At 35.3% G+C, this 22,573-nt stretch overlaps 1 protein-coding gene across 1 annotated transcript; it reads left to right on the top strand.

Moving 5' to 3' along the window:
- Nucleotides 1–10,293: 10,293 nt before the first annotated feature.
- LOC107045610 lies at nt 10,294–21,096 on the top strand. The gene is made up of 8 exons (XM_015267934.1): nt 10,294–10,378; nt 12,190–12,383; nt 12,862–13,011; nt 13,080–13,168; nt 15,018–15,310; nt 18,910–19,112; nt 20,153–20,296; nt 20,451–21,096. The coding sequence occupies exons 1-8, from the start codon at nt 10,375–10,377 to the stop codon at nt 20,535–20,537; spliced, it is 1,164 nt and encodes a 387-aa protein (XP_015123420.1). The 5' UTR covers nt 10,294–10,374; the 3' UTR covers nt 20,538–21,096.
- The last annotated feature ends 1,477 nt before the right edge of the window (nt 21,097–22,573 follow it).

Below are 22,573 nucleotides of genomic sequence, written 5' to 3'. Positions count from 1 at the left end.
AGGTGTTTTCCGTGCGTAGGAGGTGCGGTGGGACGTGTTGATGGTCATGGAGCTGGGTTTTATATCCTGGGGCGGGATCAGAAAGGGCTGACGCTCATGACTGGATTTGATAATGGTAATTCAACTGGTGCACATGCGCAAGTGCCAATGAATTCGGTATGCAACAGTGGAATGGTTATCCTAATTGGATGATGTACCAGCCTAACTGGGTAATGCGAGGGAGATGTGGAGAGAAATTCATGGTACAGTGGCTAATCAACTTGAAGCGAATGAAGGATTTTCTGTTTGATTTGACGCTGACAATGGATTTGCGTGTTTTCAATGGGTGATTCTGACGCCGAAGGGAAATGCATTACGGGGATCATTCGGTGGATGCTGGAGGCTCGCAGGTATTCAATTTTGGAGATAGTTGTCATTGAGGGATTGAGTGACAGCTGTTGACCTGACTAATCGGGGAATGGAATCAACAGTAATTTCAGAATCTTCAGTATACTTGAACGTGAATGGGACATTAGTTTGGAAATTTTTTGGGTCAATGATGACGGTTATACGGATATTTCCAGGAATTTTATTATGAACAATTTATAATTTGAAGAAAATAATGAATGGAAATTTTAAATTTCGGTTCAATTACACTCTGAAAATTATGATTTTCATCATTATTTTTATTTATTATAACTTTTAGAGTGCATTCCACGAAACTATATTATTGATCGTTCAGTAGGACGAAAATTTACGTTTTATTATTCGACATTTAATTCCTTCCCCTAAATCGAAAATTGCAAATGAATGGAAATTCTTATCATGCGCCACTTCTGCTGAATTTTTAAGGAAATCCGTCATTAGAAATTAACAAGTCGAGGGAAAAATAAAGAACAATTGTTAATTTCAATTGAATTATTCCATAACAATTCATAAAAATCAGGAAAATTCAGAGAAATAAATTTTTTTCATTTTTTAAATTGGATAAATTTTTTAGTTTTCAATCACATTCTGACTAAAAATTCAAGCGAGTTGGGGAATTTTCGACTTTCTGCTGCTCAAGAATTTACCCCCCGCTCTACAAAAATTAAAAATATGGAAATTGTTCATAAGTCACAGCTTTACTGAAATTCGAAAGGAATGAATCATTAAAAATTGCAAATTTCATGGAAAATCAAGGAAAACTCTAAATTTTAGTTCAACAATTACATAAAAATGATAAAATTCATAAAAATTCATTTAATTTTTCACAAACCATCGCCCATGCCACTTTCCTAAAAAAATACTGCTAATCTCCCGATAAAATTTTAATTTTTTTCAATTTCAACAGTGAAGATAACCACCTCCCCTCGAAATTGTCCCCAGAAATTGAATTTTCTCTCGTGAAATACCCGTGAAATCGAAAACCTAATGAAATATCCAACCAAGACCACATGATGCATCTGGTGACAATAAGAGTGAAGAGAAATCGAGCCAAATCGGATTTCCGTGTCCAACGTATGAAGTCAACCACGAATTTCCGGTCGGAAGGTCGCAATACGTCCTGGGTCTTTGGCTTTCCCTCGGTGTCGTTACGACATTGTATATCGTAAAACATTTATTCACAAGTGATGTACGGGAAACACCCGGTGAACTTTTCAAGTGCTGCAGGATGTGGTGCAGGATTTTGGCCCATGGTTTATCCACAACCATTCGACCCTTCATTTCTCACTCCCCGGCTTCCGTATTTTGTTTTTATTCTCTGTAAACTATTTTTTTATGTTTCTGCATATGTTTAAGGGTTATTCCTCAAATGTTAAGTGAAAAATTTTGGATTTATGAACAATTGGGAACTTCTTACAAAACGAAACATTTTTTGAATGGGGTATTAAATGAATAAATGAATAACTAAATAAGTAAGTGAATAAATAAATGAGTAAATAAGTAAATAAATGAATAAATAAACAATGAATAACATAAAATGTGTGTTGTAAATCAAATGTGTTGTTTTTAAACAAAAAAAAATTGACTCCATGACAATTCCAAGACATTATTAATTGTATCTCATTTCTTACATCAAGACGTCTTAAAAACACTAGTTTTTGCGTTCAATAAAGTTTTCCTCAAGAATTTTTTAAATGGGGTAATAAATGAATCAATGAATAAGTAAATAAATGAATAAATAATGAATAAAATAATAACATAAATAAAATGTGTTATTTTTAAACAAAAAACATGTGATTCCAAGACATTTGAATTTTTAGTCATCACAAAATTAAGAACTGTATCTCATTTCTTACATCAAGACGTCTTAAAAACACTAGTTTTTGCGCTCAATGGAGTTTTCTCCAAATTGCTAAAATTCTAATGAATAATTAAAAATATTAAAAAGTTACTGAAAACTCCTTTAGCCATTCAACTCTGGAAACAGAGATTATGCATAAATCCGGCTTAAGCCATTCTCCATCATCCGAGTAAATCACTTCCGCAGTTCTCTATTGCCCCCTGACGTCACAGTCGGAAAACTTTTCAAAAAGTTTTCACCGGTTTATGCACACCATGGATAACGCAGAGCGGGTGTACACGTGAAATGCGACGAAATAATAAGCGGGTATCGGTGCAAAGGGCTTCTCTCGTTAGAAGGTTTCACGCAGCCTGGGGTATTTGCGCTGGTGGGTCTCTCATGCATCAAAGGAGAGACCTGCCCTCGTCAAAGTTTGATTGGACCAACTCTGAGCTGCCCTTATGACACTATTGTCCCAATTACGTACGTTCTACGTGGTACTTCGATGTATCCGTTCGATGTTTCGCTTCAGTTAAGAGACGCTACGGTATTCCAATTAATTTCATAATTATGGGTGGAATTCTCTGCAAACTGGGCTCGGAGTTTCTCTATTTTGTGGGCTGAATTAGGGGGATTTGAGTGAAGCAGGCCGAGGGGTTAAGGATTTTAATGCTTGAGGAGACTCAGGGTATCTGTTTCAATAATAAAATGTTGAAAAAGCCATAATCACATATGATGGACAAGCCAAGAATTTTTAAGTGATTTTTTATTGAGGGAATTTTTGGCAAATCATCGGAAATTCGTAATTTGATGAACAAATCGATGGGAAGTGAATTCCAATTCAATTACTCCATGAGACTGAATTCAAATCATGATAATTTAGCGAAATATATTTTTTGATTTTCAAATTAATTGAAAATTCTCCGTAATTTTGTAGTTAATGTTCGTGGTTTGATCGAATATTCACAGTTTGGCAAAAAAACCGCTGGAAATTGTTAATTTCAGTGCAATTAGCCCATGAAAATCAGGAAAACTCACAATTTGCCAAAAAAATCGATTCAAATTGTTAATTTCAGTGCATTTATCCCATGAAAATTGATGAAAAATCGAGAAAATTCACGTAAATATATTTTAGAACGTTCAGTTAACCAAAAATTTAGGGAAATTTAATACTGAACATTCATTTTTTCATTGAAAATTCCAGTAAGTTCGGGAATTGTCGTTTTCCTGCTGCTCAAAAATGTTAAAATCCTTTGAATTTGCAGTCATATTTTCACACTCGCATGATCAAACAAAACATCAATCTTCAAATACACTGTTGAAAATTTATCGCTCCAAGTAAACTTTTTGGAAATTTTCATCGAGTGGCATTTCCACTGAAATTCCAAGAGATTTCGTTATTAAAATTTGCAAAATTCTGCAATTTGATAAAAAAGTCAGTGGGAAAAGTGAATTTTATTTCAATCATTCCATAAAACTCGCTAGAAATGAATTCAGAATTAAATAAAATTTAAGAGTTCTCATTTTTCCTGTTGCTTAACAATTTCCAGTTCCATTGAATTTTTAATCACAATTAAAATTTCATAATTGTCCCCTCCGAATCGCATTGGCAATTACCTGTGGCTGTTGACAAGACTTCTTAATTATTAATGCCACTCGTTAACTATTACTGAATGGTGTTAATAGTTGAAAGCCTCGTTAACAGCAATTAAATCCTTCCGTCAGTATGTAAATAATTAATGCAAGATGTTCAACATCACGCACGATTCCATTTTCATTTTCATTCGGAGACCACTTTGTCACTGTAAACCCTTGGAACAACTCTGAACAGCTTCACAAAGCAAAATAATGTAATAAGAGCTGCGCCTGCATTACTAGTAGCTCACGTCGTCTGTTTTCTCACCGGTACACGTGGAAAATTCAATGAAAATATTTTTCTACTCGTGTGAACAAAGAGTCCCGACACGTGAAACGAATTCATTTCATCAATTTGCCGTGTCAGGGGGTGAGTAACGGAACTCATTCCCGGGGAAGCGAACATTAATTATAAAATTTCGGGGAGATGGACAGCTATTCCAGGAATGAATGTTATTGCGTTGTGGCATAGGGGGAAACTATTTCAATCTTTTGGGGAAAGAGCGCGGGAATGGATTAAACGCCGTGAATTGAACAATTGTTGCGATGAAATCCAACGGATTGTTTCAGGACTGCATTAGAATACCCAATTTACGTGTTTGGAATAATTCATTTGACATGAGACAATTTCACTTATTATTATTTCATTCTGATCATTCTTGTTGAGGAGGAAATGAAGGAATGACGAAATTTCAAATTATCCGATTTTTTAATAAACATTTCTTATTGATTTTTTCAGTTGATTGCGAAATTCCAATTATGCGATTCTTTGAAATTTTAGTAGAACTGTCAGTGGATAACAATTTCCATCAATTTAAAATTTATGTTATCGGGGGAGGGGAGTTGTAACAATGTCGTAGAGCCAGAAGGGGGTAAAGAGTGTGCCATAAGGATGGATTTCACCCCTCTATGGCTGTAGGGTGGAGTTGCAGTTTCAAATTTCACAAATAATTCAAATGGTCAAGAATAGGAATTCAACGTGAATTCTCCAACTTACTTGACTTTACCATCAAATGAAAAATCAAGAATTTGTTTACCACAGTTTTCCTAATTAAATTAATCCCTGATCACAATTTTCCTCTTTAAAATAATTCTTATGAAACAATTGAATTGAAATTTGCATTTCCTCTTGATTTCTGCATCAAACCCGCAACTTTCAAGCACTCAATTCCTTGCGATCCAGTGTAAATATCCCTTCATAAACAATTCCCCAAAGATGTAATCGGCAATGTCACCCAAAAATATCCACCAGCCTACGTTATTGTTCGACTGCTCTTCGAAATGTGAGTCAACCAAATCGTCAGTAATTTCCTAGTTCTCGAATTGCAAGAGAATCCACTCCGAAAGACACTGATGCATGCTCCCAGCCTCTCCGACCTACTTCTCTGATCCTTGAAATATTAAACCCCCTCTAAAACTCCACCCCTTTTTTCCATTCCGACCCCCCCCCCCCCCTGAATTCATCAATCTCGCTGTTAAGCCACCGTTTCACTGTCTTCAATTCCAAAATTTTAACGCTCCTTTTATGCCGTGATAACCTTCACCACTGGACAAGTCATCAACACGAAGAATGACCGGCTCGCTGTTCCATCCTCGTTTACTACCACCCGATATAAATTGGCTTCATAGCTCAGGACATCCAGGGGCTTACTGTATCGCAGTGCCTCTCAATGTCGTCAATGTACTTTCCCCGAGAAACTTTACGACCCCCCCCCCCCCCCCTTTCCCTTCCCCCACATCTAAATCAATGGGATATCCAGTGTAATAACTCGGCTTTTACCCTGAAACATCCCGAGTCTCCGCCATCCACTTTGGAATTGAAGAGTGGGCGAGCACCTGCTGCTGAATGAACTGTCGAAAAATTATGTCCGTGGGATTTTTTGAGTTTGAATCCAATAAAATTCTTTAGCCCTGTCCCCGAGGCCGTCCGGATGACGTCGGCTATTGAATTTGAAGGATTCTGACAGTTCTAGGGATTGTTGGAGAGTGCAATATGATTTGAGTAATTATTTTAGTTGATAAGGACAGTCGTAGACGGCTGAAGGCGGTGGTTCTTTGGGAAATCAAAGAGAAAAATCCGTTTCACGTCAACTGGTGCAATATTGTTAGAAAAAAATTGAAATTTCGTGGACAGTCGACTGGAATTGTGAGGAGGCTGATATTGAATGCGATTTAGACGGGAAAAAAAGTTAAATTTCAGAATTGACGGAAAATTCGATGAAATTTATGACTTGAACAGCATTTCACAAAATTTGAATTTTCAGTAGTAATACCACGAGACCTCCAAAATTATCGGATATTTCCCGATTGTTGAGTATTCAGTGCCGAATTATAGTGAGTTTTCAATAAATTGAAAATTCAAGAACATATTTACCGAAATTTTCTGGATTTTTGCAAATTCTCAGAAAATAAATGAACTGAAAATCGCAGTTATTCATTTTTCCATGAAATTCTGAATGTTCCATGACGAAATTCCTCGCAATTTCAGTGGAACTGAAGCGTGATAAAAATTTCCAGAAGTGTACCCGAAATTTCCGTAAGAAATTTCAATAATTTACTCCCGAGGGGTGCTACGTCACGCTGCAAGTTGCGGGATTCGCAATTTTTTAATAATGATATCTCCGTCGTAATAGTAGAATAGATGAAAATGTCCTTGACTAAGGTTACGGATAGTTAAAAATTCAATAAAAAAGTATAAACTATAAATGTAATGTAATGTATTAGTATTTCATTAAATTATCGGCGAAATCCGTATCATAATTTGACGATGCGGGACTGGTAGTGAATTTATTTATTTATTCATTCATTCATTTATTCATCTATTTATTTATTTATTCATTTATTTATCACTGTATAGAGATCCAACAGCACAAAGACCAATTATCAGGTAAAAAAATCATAAAAATACCTAATCATTTACCTTATTTCAGTATTAACGTAAAAAATAAAATAATCAGATGCAGACAACGAACGAATTGCCCTCTCAAATAATTTTAACCGCGAAATATTCAACTCCTCACAGTGGAGACATTAATAAAGATTTTGTAAATGTGAAAGCCAATACAAAAGCAAAGCAACAAACCAATACAGAAGATCCCGTCTTCAGACTTATTTTTCGGAACCAATTGTCTCATTTTTTTTATTATATTGACCCAACGAGAAAGGAGTGATATCCTCCCAGAGGGAAATGGGGAGGATCATTGCGAGATTATCCAACGTGAGATAACTCATTCAAATAAAAAAAAACATTTGCATTGCGTGATTACAATTCTCCCTCAACGAATCACTCCATCCAAATATTTGGCAAAGTAATCCACTTACAATCCCATGAATATTGAGCGCAGTAAAAACCGTTGAAACCGCTGAGGATGTCGCATTGCGGTATTGCAAAAGCCCCACAACAATATCCCAGCAATTCTTTCTTTAATCACGTCTCATTCGTTTCATTTATTTCTCTTTCTTGACTAATGAAGGAACGTTTGCATGGCACGCGAGTTAAAATTATACCTACGGAGAAATTGCATAATTGCAATGAGACCCTGGACTTCAAACCTCATCGCGTGCTAAATAATACCAGATTCATTAGCGCGACATGATAAAAATGTGTATTAACCCGGGAATAGAAATTTAGCAATTTGTTATGCGATATGGGCGTGACGGGGGAGTCCCTTGAGGGTGAGCCCATCAATTTTTTCAAGTATCAAAAATATTCGATTGATGTTTTGCTAGACTGTTGAAATTTTTTTGAAATTTCGTGGGAGATATTATAGTGAATCTTAGGAGAGTGACGTTGAATCGAATTTAGGGAAAAAATGGTTATGAAAATTCTAGTTTGGGATGGAAATTTCACAACTTGATTGAATTTTTAGGGGAACATGAAGATTCAGAAACACAATGACATGAATTTTCAATCTTTCCCTGAATTTTCCTGATTTTTATGAATGTTCACGGAATAATTGAACTGAGATATCAAGTATTTTATTGATTTCCAAATCATTTAATGGAAAATGAATGGAATATTTGATTTTTCAATGACAAGATTTACTGAAATTTCAGTGGTACTTGAACAAGATAAAAATTTCCGGAATTTGGCACGGAAAATTGAGACGACAATTTTTAAGTGTATCAATTAATTTTTCGTTTATAAAAATTGTTGAGATGTGTGTCATTATGTAACGTATATTTTTTAATAATATTCAGTATTTACGAAGAATTCTTCAATTCGATTTTCAGTACTGCATTGTTAAAAATTATTGGGAATTCCCATCTAGTCACTGTTTTTTCTGAGATTTCCAGGAATGTTGTCATGAAAAATACAAAATTTGATGAAAAAATAAATGAAAGTAGTAAATTTCAGTCCAATTATTCCGTACAATTAACGGAAATGAGTAAAATTCAGATAAATATTTATGTGGGGAATTCTCATCTTCCTGTTGTTTAAATATTTAAAACTTCATCAAATTTTCCGTGATATTTGCTACTTTATGATCCCCTCCCTCGCCTCTTCATCCAAAAATCGAAATTGATGTAGAGTTCTATGGAATGACAGTTCCACCGAAATTACAAAAAATTCTGTCACTAAAAATTCACAATTTCCAGTTTAATTATTTCATAAAAATAAATAGAAATCCCAAAAATTTCGGTAAATGTGTTCTTGAATTTTCACATTATTAAAAGTTTGAAAAATTCGCTTCCTGTTGCTGAAAAAATTATGAATTCCGTTGAATTTATATTCTAATTCGATATTTAGAATATCTAATTACCCCCACCCCCTAAATTAAACAACCCTATCCCGTATGATATTAAAACAACTCTGAGGACTACTAATTGCTAAAATTCAATGAATAATTCATCCATCTTAACTCGATAAAAACAGATTTACTATGTTAACGTTATCCGGCGAGTGGTAATTACTCTTGTGTCAGTGTTTTATCTCGTGTTAACTTTTCATTGAATGCCATGAGCCATATCGGATAATTTCATGCTAATTGAATCCCCAGTGCTAGACTATAATGTCAGATATGTTTTTGCCGCGGGGTTGTTATTGTTTGGCCTGTTCACGGCAAAAAGTTTCGCTAATTATGAGATAGGAAGCGAGTGGGAGATGCATTTGATGATAAATTTGTTGACTCGATGGAGAAACGGAAAATGCAACAATTTTGGTGGAATATGGGTGACATTTGAATTACAGAGGTGATGCAATGTTTTATGGATTTTTGGTAATTACGCATGTCGGTTCGTATTTGCGCTGAGTAATGAGCTCAACAAATCGTTTGCACGTGGACATTGGTAAACGTGTCCTACGGTGTAATCCGCAGGCCTGTGATATAAGCTGGGGGCTGTTCTAATTTCGTATACCTTTGTGTTATGGAGGGTATTCCAGTCGGTATTTTGCGTAACGCAGGGTCGCTTTGTTGTTATTTGACAGTGTTTACGACTGATGGGGTTGGGATTATCTCTTTTTGAATGAATGGAGTTGTCTTGGCAATCTGCGTGGAAGTGATTATGTGATCAATTTCATTATTCGCCATCCCAAGTATTGTTCACTATTTTTGGTTACTGGTAACAGTGAATGACAAGTTTATTGAAAGACTCGGACTGAGAGTCGTTTTCAGTTCAACAAAAGCTGAATATTTCATAGTTGCAATTTTATTGCATTAATTCTTGTTATTACTTTTTTTTACTTGTTTAAAAATAGAAATCTTTATTGGGATATATTTTATAAAAAAAATCAATTGAATTGGATTGTTCTGTACAAGTTTAATCAATTGATATATTTTCTATATAAAATTCCTCGGAACGAACCGATGAGATTAAGTTTTTTGTTACATGAAACAGCAAATTATAATTTTATTCATTTACTATAAATCTCAAACAGAATTTCTGTTTGAGATTATTAGTAAATGAATAAAATTAAATGACTAAATGATGATGATTGAATGATTAATGTTAATGAATAAATGCTGAATATATGTTCATAGTTGCAAAATGAATGCGAGTAATTAAATTAACAAGACCGTTAACTACATCACAATGTTTTTTAAATCCTTTCTTTCACTCTTTGAAAATTCCAATTCCATTCATGGTGACTGTTTCTTGACCTTGATTTTGAAAATAGTCTTCCCAGCAAATGATAAGATAAATGATAAGATGTTCAGATGTAAGATGATAACAGTAGATGATACCCCAATTACGATAATTATCGTCATAATTTTCCGGTAAATCCAGAAATTGAAAAAAAATTAATGAAAAACCAGATAAAATGAGCACTCGAGCGATTTGTATTTTGCCGCTGCACATAGGTATCTGTATTTCTCGGGATTGAGCATTTCCCCTAGCCGAAGAGCTCCGTTGAATGATGATAAGAACGTTATTGCAAACACATATAGCTAAATATAGTAACTTTGAGTCATCAAGTCGGATGCGTTTTTCGAGGCGCAGTTAGGCGAGAATCGTCCGAGTATCACGACCAGTTCAGTTATTCGCGATAAATAATGCGTAAGTCCACCTCATTCATTATCCTATGATGATCATATTCTGTTGCGGCAATACGCAGCTGACGAATATCGTACTCTTTTCAAGAAATTTGTCAATGAATTCAGTAGTGAAGCGGTAAACCGAGATAAGTCGATTTTGACTATTAGCCAGTTTTTGCTGAATATCTCGGAATCTAAGAGAGATAGCAAAATTTTTCTCATGACTTTTTTTATAACGCTCTATTGGCTCTACAAAAAAGGTCATGACAAAAATCTTTCTATCTCTTTTAGATTCCGAGATATTCGTCAAAAACTAGCCAATAGTAAAAATCGACTTAACCCGGTTTACCGCTTCGCTACTGAATTGTACGGTACGACTTGTTTGTCTGATCGACGTATTCACTGCTCTGGACTATGACCTGTCAAAAAGGCACAATAATTATGATAATTGCATCATTTATGTCAGCAGATCCAATCATTACTTTATTCTACATTTGTTAACGTTGCCCATCCTCATCACTCCTCCAACGCTCTCAATAATTAAATTATTAAATTAAAAACAAACAAAATAGTAAACAAAACAAATACGTAAACTAAATAGCGAATGAAAACTAATCAGCGATGAAAAATTAAACGAAAACAAAGTTATAATAATGTAAATAATTAATATGATTCTTTTGTAATAATGATGTTATATTGGGGTTTTCCCTTCGGGGATTATTGTGTCTCAGGAAAATAGTAAATTGCTTCTAATCTAATCTAATGTAATACATTCAGAACTGAAGAAAATCGGAAGAAAATGGATAAGTCACCGAAAACGTTTTATGATTCCAGGTCTCAGCGGGGTTAATGTCGTCTCGTGGCTCCGCCGCCATAAATGACTAGCGACTGAATAGTCTTCACGTGCCTTGAATTGTGACATAAAAAACGTCTTAAATTCGGTGGCTTGTACTTGAAGGCATTATAAAAATGTCTTGTCCATCAAACCTCTTGTTTTCCGACGGAAAACGACATTAACATTTTAATAACATTTTTGTGTCTTGAAGATGTTTATCGGAAATCGCAAGTACTTAAAAACACTTAATTTTTTTACACTGAGAGATGAAGGTATTCCCTTTACTTTGATACAAATTTCAATCCACCAAGCGACGTTCATTATTTAGAAATGAAATGGACAAAATGCACCAAATACATGCGCTAACATGCGCTTATATGGGATAGAATCATTCAAATATTTCCTCTTTTTGCCCGGGTACCCCAGATTTTTCTCTGGCCATTGAATTCAGTATGATTTTACACATTACCTTCAATTTTTATTTCTATTTTTAGAGTGTTCTAGTGAGTGAATTATCAATTTAAACATAAATTTCATAAGAGCTTGTGTATCAGTAAAAATTAGTTTATTCACAGCCCCATCAGAGCCCCATCAGTTTATTCGGGGCTAGCCAAGATAGAGAAAGTGTTGAGAGACTATGGTGAAAAGAAATTTTAAGAGACTAGAAATCGAACACTCGCTCAAATTGTGACACTGTGATATTATCATTAGTTATTATACATTACAGACATAAAAACAATTTATTGGATTGTTTTGGAGATATTTTTGTTTGGCTTGTGTAGATGTAAAACTGTAACAGTAGCATCAGGGAAATAAAGTATTCTATTCTAGTTTATCCATTTCTGCTGAGACTATGGCGATTAATTTTTTACAGAATTTTGCTTGACCAGTAAAAAATATACATTTACCGACGATTTATCGACACTGGCTAAACATCCTTAAATTAAGACCTCTTGAAGATGCGACAGATTGTTACAGTGGGTTTGTTTTCGAAACAGATTGGGTGGACTGGTCCGACAAGCGTTCTGTCAAACGTAGAATGGTCAAAGTGGGGGAGGACAGCGATGGATCTACCCTCGTCGTCGCTAGGTGCTGGAGGGACGACGATCTCATTCCTTGCAAGGCTAGACCGGCACAGGGGATAGCTTTCTGCGCTCATCAGAACAGAGAATGGAACATGTATCGTTTTTCGGTAATCAGTGGCTTTTCACGGACAATATTTACATCACAACGAAGCACTGCACTGTTCAAAATTTTTGTCCGAATTTTCCGTGTCAAATCTCAGAAATTTTTAAATTGCCACTGAAATCTCCGGAAATCTCGTGATTGAAAATTGAAATATTAAATATTAGATTGATTTTCAGTTTGAATTTTCAGAAAATGAATAGAATACTTCATTTTTCAGTTCAATTATTCAGTGAAAATTCGGAGAATTCGAGGAAAAATTAAAAATCCATATCATTTTGTTTTGTTTCTGAATATTCATGTTTCATTGAAAATTCAATCAAACTGTGAAATTTCATCACCATTTTCCCCCTGAATTGGATTCAATGTCACTTTTATGAGAATTACTACCAGATTTCTATGAAATTTCAAGAAATTTCTAACAGTGTACCATCGATTAATCCAGTAAATCAATATCAAATGTCTTCAACGTCAATTCAATGCAGGTTTTGATGATGGATAGGGATGACTATGAATGGGTGAAGGTTAATAATCTTCGAATCCCTGACAATGCAATCGTGGCGGGCCGAACGAAAGAAGGCGAGCCTCTCTACGTTGGTCGAACCACTCACAATGACTACGACGTTGCAGGGAAGGTAATGATCCCTTTAATAATTTCAGTCATCCAATGCAGAAGGAAAGTGCATTTTCTTTTTTTTGTCAGGTGTCACACAACAGCGGCTTGCTATACTATTCTTATTATTGGACGGAGTACGTCAGCAGAAGCTATCAGATTTTGGTGGAAAAGGATTAAAATCCGTGTGAGGACATCAAATAATAGATTTTACAAAAGATTTATTTTCATCCATATTCTTTTGATGAATTAATAATGTAAATCATTGTATTCTCCTTAGAAATGATTATTTTACAAAAAATCGATTCCTGAAAACATTTTGAATATAAGTAAATTGATTATGAAATTGTGAAAATGATTGCCCATCAATTACTTACGAAAAAAGATTTCAAAAAATCTTGAAGAAAAAATTTAAATGCAAAAAAAAGTTTGAAGCACTTAAAAATCTTTGAAGCTCTCTAAAAAAATACTACACTCCATAAACTATCATTCACACCCTTCATCTGGATATCTGTCCGAATAGAATTCCAGGAATACCGTTTCCCCGGGCAAATTCGATCAGTGTCCGTGAAAAAGTAATTTATCGTTGCTCCGTGGTGTGAATGAAGCTCGATGCGCACTAGTGCTTTCCCGGGGGCGGAGAGGGGAAGGCGAGGGGTTCACTATTTACACCAAACACCGCTTTGCCCTATGCCACGCTCTTCCTTTGTGCTGAGCAGGATAATTACGCAATTGTTCACAACCTCAGACTCCATTTCCGAACATTGTCGTAAACTGTTTGCTGTAAAGATAGAATGTAATTCCGGGCGTAAATCCTACCATTAAATTCACTGATTGATATTTATTCTCTCGATTTAGTTTGCAGTGAAGTGGAACAAAGGACATTGTCCTGAAACCTCGGAGTAGTGGAGGGGGAGAAATTAATTCTGTCCAGCAGTTATAGGTGGACGTCAAGAATATTTCATTGATTTTAGATGAAATAAGTCTGTGGCCATTTTTTTTACGCGATTCACGTGAAAAGAAATTTTTTATAGAAAATTCGAACATTTTTTGTAGGATATTTCGAATGAGACCGCCTCTAGGATTTCCTATTGGATTTTACCGATTGAATTTACCCTGGGAAATCCTAGATGAAATCCTATAGCATTTTTTCTAAGGTGAATAATTCTCGGATTTGCTAGAATGTTCGAGAGAATTCGGGGGTTTCCTATCACAAATTGAGAAAATTGCTAGGTTTTCTAGAGATTTGGTAAATATTTTGCAGCTTTACTAAAAAATTTCCGGACTTTTTCTGGTCTTCTGGAGAATTTTGGAAAAATTTTGGATTCTTGAGAAAATTAACGAGTTTTTGCAGAAAGCGCTGGCGGCCGGGATTTCAATTAATTGTTTACAATCATTCTCATTGAAAGAAGCAATACAAGCGATCAAAATCATATCCCAATTTATCAGCTGTTAAATTTTCATGATGATGACAATTAAGTTCCTTCTAGAACACACTTTAGAGTATGAATTTCTGGAATTCAATGTTTGTTGATACTCTGGTAAAAGTCTGTGCCCACGCTGTTATCAATTTTTACTTAGTTCACGCGGCACTTCAATTAATCCGTTGTTCACCTCATCAATATAATTCCGCGCTTAGAATATTGTCGTCTCGTGTTTGCAGCACCAAATTAAAAAACAAAACTTCATTTGGAATCTTGATTTGGACAATTATGAGTCGTTGATTCGTGTTGCACAGAGTGGTAGTCAATTCTCTTTTGTTTGTTCTCATTTTCCATTCGAGATATTGCCCATGCTTTTTTTAAGAAAGGATTCTAAGAAAAATTTCTCCGTGCATTGTTCCAATCAATATTAATATCAAGTTTGATAAAAGTGTCTTAATTGCAGACACTAATTCTCTATTTATCAAACATCTTCTCAAGAAATGATTTTTCACCGACAGTGTAAATAACCCTCATATGGGTTCTATACTATAAACCAATAAAAAAAAAAAAAAAAAAAAAAAAAAAGAAATGATTTCCATACAAGTATTCAAGTTTTGCTGGAAATGGCCTTGAATTTATCAGACATGTCAAGACGTCCGGACCCCGAATCTCTGTGCGTCAGCCCTTCCGCGAATCCAATCTCCCTCTCTTGTCAGTCAAACCGTTTTTTCACCCTGTTATCTGAATTACGTCACAGTGGGCGGTGTCGAGTGGGTCTACCGACTCGGTTGGCACTTGGCAGTTGCTCTACGATCAGGCCACTAGCGAGGAAGTGGATCGAGGAGAAGAAACTCGGGAATCGGTGGCTCAGCAATATTTCAAAATCAAAAATGCCAGGTAGAAATTTTTTCCTCTCTAAATCATCCCATAATGATATAATCGATCGTGATTGGGGGACCATCCCTCTTCAAACCCACTCATCTCAATCATTGCCATTTTGAATTGATTGAAATTCGATGTATTAAATCGTGATTATAGTTTCCGGAGAAAGTTCGGGGTTTCGGGAATTATTTTAATGTGCGATCGGCATTTCTGAGGGGAATAAATATCCTCGGTTTGGATAGTTGTTCAACTATTCAGGAATACTCAATCTCCTTGCTAATTTTTTTTGTTCAATATCGGTTTATTATTTATACTACAATTTGAAATCAGTAGCGAAGCGGTAAACCGGGTTAAGTCGATTTTGACTATTGACCAGTTTTTGACGAATATCTCGGAATCTAAAAGGGATAGAAATTTTTTATTATAACCTTTTTTGTAGAGTCAATTGAGGGTTATAAAAAATGTTATGAGAAAAATTTTGCTGTGTCTTTTAGATTCCGAGATATTCGTCAAAATTTGGCCAAAAGTCAAAATCGACATAGCCCGGTTTACCGCTTCACTACTGAAATGTTAGCAAACATTGCAAAAATGTAAAAAAAACTAGAAAGTCCACTTTGTCAGAGAGATTCATAAAATGAGTAACAAATTGCAAGTTTAGAGCTTGTTATCTCAGTTTCATGAATAATTTATAAACAATTGAATCATAATCTTGAAAATAATTTTCGCAGTTGTCAAAAATTTTCACGTATTCAGAATTTTTCTGAAGTTGCGACAATTTTGATTATTTACTGATGAAAAAAAAATTTAAAAAAATTATGATCTCTTGAATTTTTGAAAGTTTTCGCTTAGACATTAATAATCCGAATGGGCTTTCTGCCTGGAATTTTCAGGCATTATTTAGTTTTGAATAAATATATTAAGTGTGAATTATTTTTTATGTTAATGCGCAAGATTGCAATAACCGGAAGTGGAAAAAGATTAAAAAGCCGCATGGAGGAAAAATTCTTGGACAATTCCTGCGTCAGCACACCCTCGGGAAAATTATCTTGCAGCAACTTTCCTTGAACAGAGAGATTTTTTTCCAGTGCTGCACGATAATTTTTCCAATTGAGCAAATTGCGAAACGTTGATCGTTTTGCTCATGAATTTTTCCAGGAATTTTTTCTCCTTTTGCATTCCGCGAGGAAGGGAAAAAAAACTTCAGGGAATACTACGTGACAGAATGTAAAAGTGAGGCGAAATGCCCTTTCGGGAATTCTTACGTGAAACCACGGAAGAAATGCCGAGTGCAAGATAAATTTTCCCTCTTGAGTTCTGGGAATTTTATGGATTGAAGCGCATTTATTACGTATTGAAACGTAATTTTTCCTGAGGAGGCGGAGAGCAGTGATGCTTCTAGAACTGCAGAAAACCTCGTAAAATCGATAGAAAATTCTATTGAATTTCTATTCGAAATTCCATGATTTTTTTTATGGAGTATGTGCGATAGAAAAAGTATTTTATAGATAAAAGTCAGTAGAATGGCAATTTTCTATACAACGATTTCTATTGAGAGACTTTCTATAGGAATTCTACATGAGTTTTCCAAGTTCTTTCCACTCTATTTTTCTTCTCTTTTCTTTAAAAAAATCAAACAACACTTGAAAAAGATTTTAAAAAAATTGAACCGTAGGATTTCTATAGAAAATATCTCAATAAAAGAAATTGTATAGGAAAATTTAATTCTATTGCTTTTTTTCTATAGAATATTCTCCAATGAACATTTTTCTTTTACAAAACGCGAAGATTAACTGCGGAATTTTTTAATAGAATCGGCCAAATATTGTCCAATAAAATTTTCTAGCCAATTCGTTATGTTTCTCTACGTAATTTCTTCGTCCGTAGACGACTCACAATTCCACCAAACACCGTAAGCTCTAGTGATTTCCTCGTACTAATTAAACAACTTTTTTTCATGAGTTGTCCTTATTTTCTAACTTCCCAAAAAAAGCGACAGTGCGCTAATAGCAGCCGCGATTCGGTTCGATTCCGTAAGTCGACAGTCGAGGAAGGACGCCACCTGAGCTAGATAAGAGGCTTTACTGATAAAAATGCTCCGGATATCGGAAAACGATAAGCGCCGTCATACTCAGTTGCCAGAAATATTCTCCAGTTATTTTGTCGTATACATAAATCTGGCCCCTGTGTGCAGATATGTGGCGATATATATGGTAATCACGGTGGCACTCCCATCTAAATATGAAAATCTAGCGTAGTTAGGGCCCCCAACTGCCTCAGAAGCAACCGAGCATAAAAGGCCGAACAAAACCTTCGAAAATGTCAAAAATCTCGATTAATGCACACAGATATGATGGAGGGGATCGTAAATATTGCTCGGTCAATATGTTCAGTACTTTGTATTTGACGAATGTCGTTTTGATAAGAACGTGGACACTCGATTTATATCTACATCGCTGTAAAGTGATGTTTTTGTTGAGACAATGTAGTTTTTTTTTTTTTCCTGGGAATCGATTAGATTGTGGTCAGTATCAATTCATTATCTGATGCATTGCAGTTTCAAATATGAGATATACGGAGAGAAAAACTCAATAAAAATTACCAGAACAAAACGTAAAAATTACGTTTCGAAACGTAATCTGCGAGCAAAGTGAAATTCAATAAAAAGTGTGAGTCGGAATTGAAATTGTACGAATCGCCACGTAAATTCTACGATTTGTTCCGTAAAAATTAACCACCCGTCTGATGACTCACCGCTGTGGGGACAACAAGTCGTTCCGTAATTTTTCCCCAACGATTGAGAAATTTTACGGGACGGAACGTAGAAATAACTCACCAGCTTCATAAAAATTGTTCAATGTTCAAGAATTTTTGATTTTCGAGGCACAATAAGTCGGCAAATTTCTCTAAGATTTTACTTCTTCGGGAAAAATTACGTGACAATTTCGTACATTTCCCGGTGATGAACCTGAGAATTCGCGGAACGTTTCACATTTCTTCTCTTCCATTCCTATAAAAATTGCCGGAAGACGATTCTATATTGCGAATTACGTGAATTGCTCCGCAATTCTAGCTATTAATTCTAATCACCTTTGTTCGAAGAAAACTTGAGTAAACGCAGTATTAAGCAAGTAGAATTATTCCATTTTCCTCTGACCTAAATGATTTGGACAATTATGATTCGTTTATTCATGTTTCATAGAATGGTATTCAGTTCAATTAGAACGACTCGAGATTCGATTTGTGACATTGCCCATATCTTTTGTTAGAAAGCAAACTCTTCCGGCAGAAGTAATTTCCCCTTCCTCCGCCGGCAAATCACCCCAGAATAAAAAAACAGTGAAATCACTCGTCGAATATTCATGTTCCACCTCAGAATATAATTGTGGCCAAGTACTGATAAGCAGTGAACTGTTGGGATTTCTCATGCACAAGTTTACTGTCTAACCGCAAACGTAATCCACCGAGCAAATCCATTCCACAGTTACACACTGCTTGTCACAATTGGCTTCACAGTACAGCGCTTCGGATTCATCCATTTCCCCGTGCTCATATAAATTCACCACACGGAATTGTAATGCCGAATCAAAGCATCGGTTGGATATCTTCTCTGGTAGGAGGTTACAGGTGGGTGAGGTACTCAGGTGCACGTTATGTCGTACCTGGGATGGTAACAGTGGGCCATGACCTCGATGGTAGCTGTCTTGTTGTCGGCAGGGCCCATCATCAGGGCGATATTCTACCGGCCAAGGCTAAACCCGAGCATGGGGTCGCCTATGTTGCCTACGGCGGGAGTGAAATTATAAAACATGATTTTGAGGTAATTCATCAAATTTAATTAACCCTTTGGTAGCGCGATAATTTTCATTGCCGGGGAATTTTATTATTTAAAGTCTTTGAAGTCTGGTGTGATTTCTTGCCTTGAACTGTTTTGTAATTTTTTTTTATTGTTTAAAGTGCGCAAATCTGCAAGATTTATTTACACTAGTAGTAATGTGTTGTTAACTTAAGCGAAATATTTGCACTTCTTGCATCATTAATTTTATTGATTTAGCTTCTTAAATCATTAATTTGAGATATTTAGTCTACTATTTATGGTAAATTAGTGTAGTATTTTAATGATTTTTGACTCTCTTGTTTTTAATAGAGGGAGAGGGGGTGATTAAGTTCGTAAGTGGAGTTTTGAATTGTTTCAATTCTCCAATGAGCGTTGTTCTTTTGAAATATTCTAATAATCTTAAAAAATATAGAAATTGTACTTTTAGGAAGATTCATGGGGAAATTGAAAAAAATCGACTTTCAGGAAAATGTCACTGGTTTTGGAGAGTCTATTCCGAAAGTTTAAACAATTTCAATTATTTATTTATAAACAATGAATGTTTAAAAAAATAATAATTCTGTGATATTTTTTTAAATTTCTCTCACGCAATTGAATTTAGTAGTGAAGCGATAAACCGGGTTAAGTCGATTTTGACTTTTGGTCAGTTTTTGATGAATATCTCGGAATATAAAAGAGATAGCAAAATTTTTCTCATAACCTTTTTTATAACCTCAATTGGCCCTACAAAAAAGGTCTTGACCAAAAATTTTCTATCTCTTTTAGATTCCGAGATATTCGTCAAAAACTGGGCAATAGTCAAAATCGACTTGACCTGGTTTACCGCTTCGCTACTAAATTGACAAATTTGATGATTAAAAATGGTTGAATCAATAGTGCGGTGTATACCAAATTATGAAAGATACTTGGATACCCTTAAAATCAATGAAAGATGAATGAAAGCAAAATAATTTTAAAAAATTGAAAATTGCAAGGAAAATTGTGTCTAATTATCAAATGTCCTGTGTCCTCATTGGCATCAGGTGTTGATGCCAGCGGAGTTTAGATGGATACCATCAAGTAACGGTCACGTTCCTCCTGGCGCTGTCGACGGTGGTCGAACAAGTTCAGGAGAGCCTCTCTACGTGGGTCGAGCCATCCACAATGGGGTACCATGCGTAGGAAAGGTAATATCATAATAGCGCAAAGATCATTGATATTCCTCTGCGATAAACCAACAGCGAATGAATACGTTCGCCGCAATCATCATCACTATTGAAATAGCACTATACGTCTTGACATCGTAATCCAACATATCTCGCTATTCTCTTCATTCGCCAGGTACACCCTAGCCATGGAAGTCTGTACATCCCTTACAATGGACAGGAGATTCCTTTGAGACAATACGAGGTCTTGGTTCAACACTGAAATCCACAGGCTCATGTGTTGAGGAATTATGATGTTGTGATGAATGCCTAATAAAGTATTTTTATTATATTCCCAAACTTCTACATTAGAACTAATGGATTTGACAAGTCTCACGTAAGAGATAAACCAATTAAATCAAAGTTATTTAATTGAAATGTCGATGAATGTGAGAATGACAATGAATGGGATACTCAGACAATTAAATTCTAGTTAATACGAAAAATAAATTTTTGCGTCCAGAAAATATTTGTTAACGCATTTTTACATTGACTACCGAAACTTTTTGATGAAGGGGACAAATAATTCAATGATGTTTCTCGTGATAAAATTCGTCAATAAAATGAAACGCATTGATGAATACAAGAGGGAATTACGCGTTGATCCGAATGGATTGTAAACAAAATTGTGGATATACCTATTCCCCAGAAATAATTATTTCTACATTAAAACATGACTTAGAACAATTAAATACAAGTTGTCCAATTGATAATTTTAATGAAATATTCTGACAATGCAAATCTAGCGAATATGCATAATAATATGAAAAAAAATTGTTACTGCAATTTGTCCTTCATTACCAGAACCCATCCCTCGTATAATCAAGAGAATGAATAATTTAATGCTGTTGTTAATGATAGAATTAGTTAATAAAAGGAAATCTACTGATGAACAATACAATAAATTGGATATACCTAAAAAAATATTTTAAATGAATTTTGAAACCCCTTCATAAAATCGAATTAATTTAAAAAAATCGTCATCAAATCATGTAAAACGATCGACAAGTTATCCGATTATTAATTTCAATGAATACGCGAATGCGAAAGAACGGGATTTCAAATAGGTTCAAATCCTCCAGAAAATATTTCACGCCGAACACGTCGATTTTTTTTCAAAAATGAACTTTTGGATCTTTTAATACAGTTGCAAATTTCCACCATTTCGCGACTGATTTGTCACCCCAATTTCCCTTTGATCACCAAAACTCATTCCTCGCATGATCAAGGGGACAAATAATTCAATAATGCTCTTCATGATAGAATTCATCAGTGGATGAAATCCACTGGTGGATAAAAAAGAGGAATTTATCGAATAATGAAACGAGTGAATCGAGCCAGCCGCCAGTGGCCCCCTTATTTCCAGGATCAACGCCCAATGAACACAGCCGAGGCACGTGGACCGTTGCCGCATTATTCCCATAGGTGGCACGTGGCTCCAGGAGGTCCCCCCCCCCCTCTTCATTGTTGTTCAACCCCCAGTGATTCAGGGTCGCACCATTCAATATTTCGATGAGAAATATAGCAGGCAATTCTGACACTACGATTTGCGCCTGAACAGCCAAGTTGAGGACATAACAAAAACCATGAATGATTTCCCTTTTGATGATTTCCTATGGGGCACACGTCTAGATCCTGAACTGGCCTATGCGCGACGGATTATAAAAAAAAAGTGAAGTGAGAGGGGGTCAAAAATCGCAACAGCTGCCTGCCACGAGCCATTGTCAGCGCGCACAGCGAACAATAACATGTAGCTCTCATTATTTTTTCTGCATGCAATTTGCAAATCCTGGTTTACATCCCCCTTTCTTTCTGGCTGTGATCATGTGTGTGTTTCATGTGATTTTATCAGATTCCGTTTTATTTGGGGAGAATGAAATGGCTATAGCGAGTTTTATTGCGAATTTGATGGCTTTTTTCGTTGAAGTTCTGATTCAAGTTCGACGATCTTGATTTTAGATTGGATTATTGTGAAAATAACGTCAGAAAATTTTGAAGGAAGTAGAATTTTTTTGGAATTGCAGATATTTGTAGTTGAAATGAAGTTATTTGTATTTAGTTATTTTTCTTCCTGACAATAAATTTTAATGTCAAAATTTTTATTGGATAATTTGGTAAAAATTACTGTAACAGTTCTTAATTTGCGTTTGGAAATAACTGTGGAAGAATTTTTTCCTCCGTTTTATGGGCAATGAATAAAAACCAAAAATTTAATAATCAATGGCAATAATTATTATTTAGTTCATAAACTAAATTGTT

The sequence above is a fragment of the Diachasma alloeum genome, unplaced genomic scaffold (assembly GCF_001412515.2).
Source record: "Diachasma alloeum isolate Michigan unplaced genomic scaffold, Dall2.0 Dall_scaffold_01026, whole genome shotgun sequence".
NCBI classification, from domain to species: domain Eukaryota; kingdom Metazoa; phylum Arthropoda; class Insecta; order Hymenoptera; family Braconidae; genus Diachasma; species Diachasma alloeum.
The sequence above is the reverse complement of the archived record's forward strand: the minus strand, read 5'-3'. Positions and strand labels throughout refer to the sequence as shown.